Consider the following 2,500-nt stretch of genomic DNA (forward strand, 5'->3'; position numbering starts at 1 on the left):
CAGCAACTGCAGTGAAAGTTAAAGTAAATATAAATGTAATAATTTAGGAATAATAAAAAAAGAAATAACAGAACTTTAATTATTCATTAGACGTTCAATAAAATTCATTAAAAAGGGAAAAATACTTACTAGATTTATCGAGAAGTGTCAAGTGTTAAAAAATAAATATATAAAAAAAACAAAAAGAAAAAATGTATGTATGTTAAAAATAAAAAAATACTAAACAATAATAATAAAAATAAATAAATAAATAAGAAATATTATTTTTATCTTTTTTTTTAAGCACGGTCTGCAAATTGTTTATGAACAATTCCATAGATTTTAGTTATCAAAGGTAAAGTTAGGGTCGGGGTTAATGAGTGGACTTTATTTATTAAATAAATTTAAAAAAAAAGTTTTTAAATAAAAATAATACACACAAATGTTTTGTTTTTTTTTTTTTTTACTAAATTAAAGAATTAATAAATGGACAAATTCCTCAAAACGATTATTTTTTCTTTTGTTTAGTTCATTAGTTTATTATTTGAATTAAAACCTCTAAAACGACTCAAGCGCTGAAGTCGAAGTACTTTGAATCTCAGCCTTGACGTTTGTGTAGATTTACAGTAGAGTTTTTTCCTTTTTACTGAATTATTTCTCATGTAAATAACGTCGATGTAAAATCCTTTCTTTATCGCGACGCTGTTGAATTTGTAAGTGACCTTAGAAAGTACAGCTGGGGGGTGAGAACGGTGTATTAGTGTTAAGATCACGGGCAGTTTGTTGGTAAAGCTTCGTTTACTTATTTAGAAAGTTCAAAGAAGAAGAAGGACAAAATGTCCGGCGTGATCCGGTGAAGCGTTTGTGTTCCTGAACGAGTTTGACCCATTTAGTCGCCGGCTGGCGTAAGGAAATCTGTCTTCCTTGTTTTGGCTAAATTTGAATAAACATCCCAAGTATCATTGTGGAATACGGAGAAGCTGTGTTTGTTTTCTCAGGACGCGACAACATTCTGTCTCAGGGTTTCGAATTTGCACTGAAACAGCATCTGATGATGATGATGACGGCGATGATGATGAAGATAAAATGGTGGTGAACGATCTGTTATAAAAGCAGCACATGCCTACTGCGGAGATGTGCAGGATGGATGTGATGAAGGAAGGAGGGAGTGCAGGCAAGGAAGGAAAATTGAACAGCACTTCACGCCAGAGGTTACAGGAGGAGCTCCGTGGGACTAAATTTAGCTCTGAGCAGGTCAGATAGAGGGAGGGAAAGAAAGAGAGAGAGAGAGAGAGAAAGAGAGAGAGAGAGAACGAGTGGGCGCTCTGCGCTCTGCCATGTTCTCGGATACTCACACAGATAGTTGGCTTTGTAAGGCGTGCGCGAGTTAGACAGGAGCGCATGGAGCTCTCTGGTGTCTAGCGTGGAGGCTTGGAGGTGCTGTTGGTGTTGGTATGTGTGGAGCGGCTCTTTGCCGAACGTGGAGAATGACTGATCGCCCGTGAACGCGTCACCCTCAAATACCTCAGAGTCGGGCACGGCGTCCATGCCAGGCACGTGCAGGTTGCTGCGGTAGTCTGCGCCCTGCCGAGACTCTGTGGGCACGAAGCTGGGCATCCAGCAGCGGTCCGAGTGGCCCAGCGCCTTACACTCCTCCGTGCAGTTCGAAAATAGATCCGCTCCTGCAGGAACAGAGAGCACAGGGTCACAAAAACTAATCAGGAAGTGAACAAAAAGAAGGTTCGAACACGCCGAGCGGACGCACCGCGGTCAGTCAGAGCTGCTGCATAAAGTTTAAATGAGATTTGCACAATTTTCCATCCACCTGAACGCGGTGAACTCCTGCACCAACGAGACTGATCTAACTAACACACTGGTGCCTATTTAAAGTCAAATAAAATCCCACCGATTTATTTCATGATTACGATCTAACTATTTAAATATTATAAGAAATAATACGTTTTTTTTTTTTTTTTTTAGCCATTTATTGGAGCAGTAGAGCTTTGCGATTATTTCCACAATCTTTCCACTGATTCGGTTAAAACCGTCATTAGATTAACATTAACTTTAATTATAAGCTTAATCATTTTTATGTTAATGGATTCAATTCAAGTGAGCAGAGTCTAATAATTATAAAACTCTGTGTTAAAGGGAACTTTGATAATAATAGTTTCCACAATTGGAATAAAAAAAAAAAAAAAATAATAATAATTCGCTCAGGCTGAACAGAACACGGTCTCTCAGATTTAACAACCATAAAGCTAATAAATTAATTAACTAACTAACTAACTAACTAACTAACTAACTAACTAACTAACTAACAAATTAATTAATTAATTAATTAATTAATTAATGAAAAAAATGCAAGAAATATTATTTTTTACCTTTTTTTTAACACAGTCTGCAAATTGTTTATGAACAATTCCGTAGATTTTAGATACCAAAGGTAAAGTTAGGGTCGGGTTAATGAGCGGAGTTTATTTATTAAATAATTTTTTTTTTAAAAAGTTAATAAACAAAA

At 36.1% G+C, this 2,500-nt stretch overlaps 1 protein-coding gene across 2 annotated transcripts in view; it reads right to left on the reverse strand.

Moving 5' to 3' along the window:
- pcdh10b (protocadherin 10b) overlaps positions 1 to 2,500 on the reverse strand; it is a 24,022-nt gene that overhangs the window by 5,992 nt on the left and 15,530 nt on the right. Inside the window, exon 4 of one of the 2 annotated variants that reach the window (XM_060885335.1) lies at positions 1,504 to 1,661. In XM_060885335.1, coding sequence (XP_060741318.1) covers positions 1,504 to 1,661 — 158 coding nt within the window. Of the gene's footprint in view, positions 1 to 1,334; positions 1,662 to 2,500 lie in introns of both variants that reach the window. The other variant, XM_060885334.1, reaches the window with a different exon arrangement.

The sequence above is a fragment of the Tachysurus vachellii genome, chromosome 13 (assembly GCF_030014155.1).
Source record: "Tachysurus vachellii isolate PV-2020 chromosome 13, HZAU_Pvac_v1, whole genome shotgun sequence".
NCBI lineage: Eukaryota > Metazoa > Chordata > Actinopteri > Siluriformes > Bagridae > Tachysurus > Tachysurus vachellii.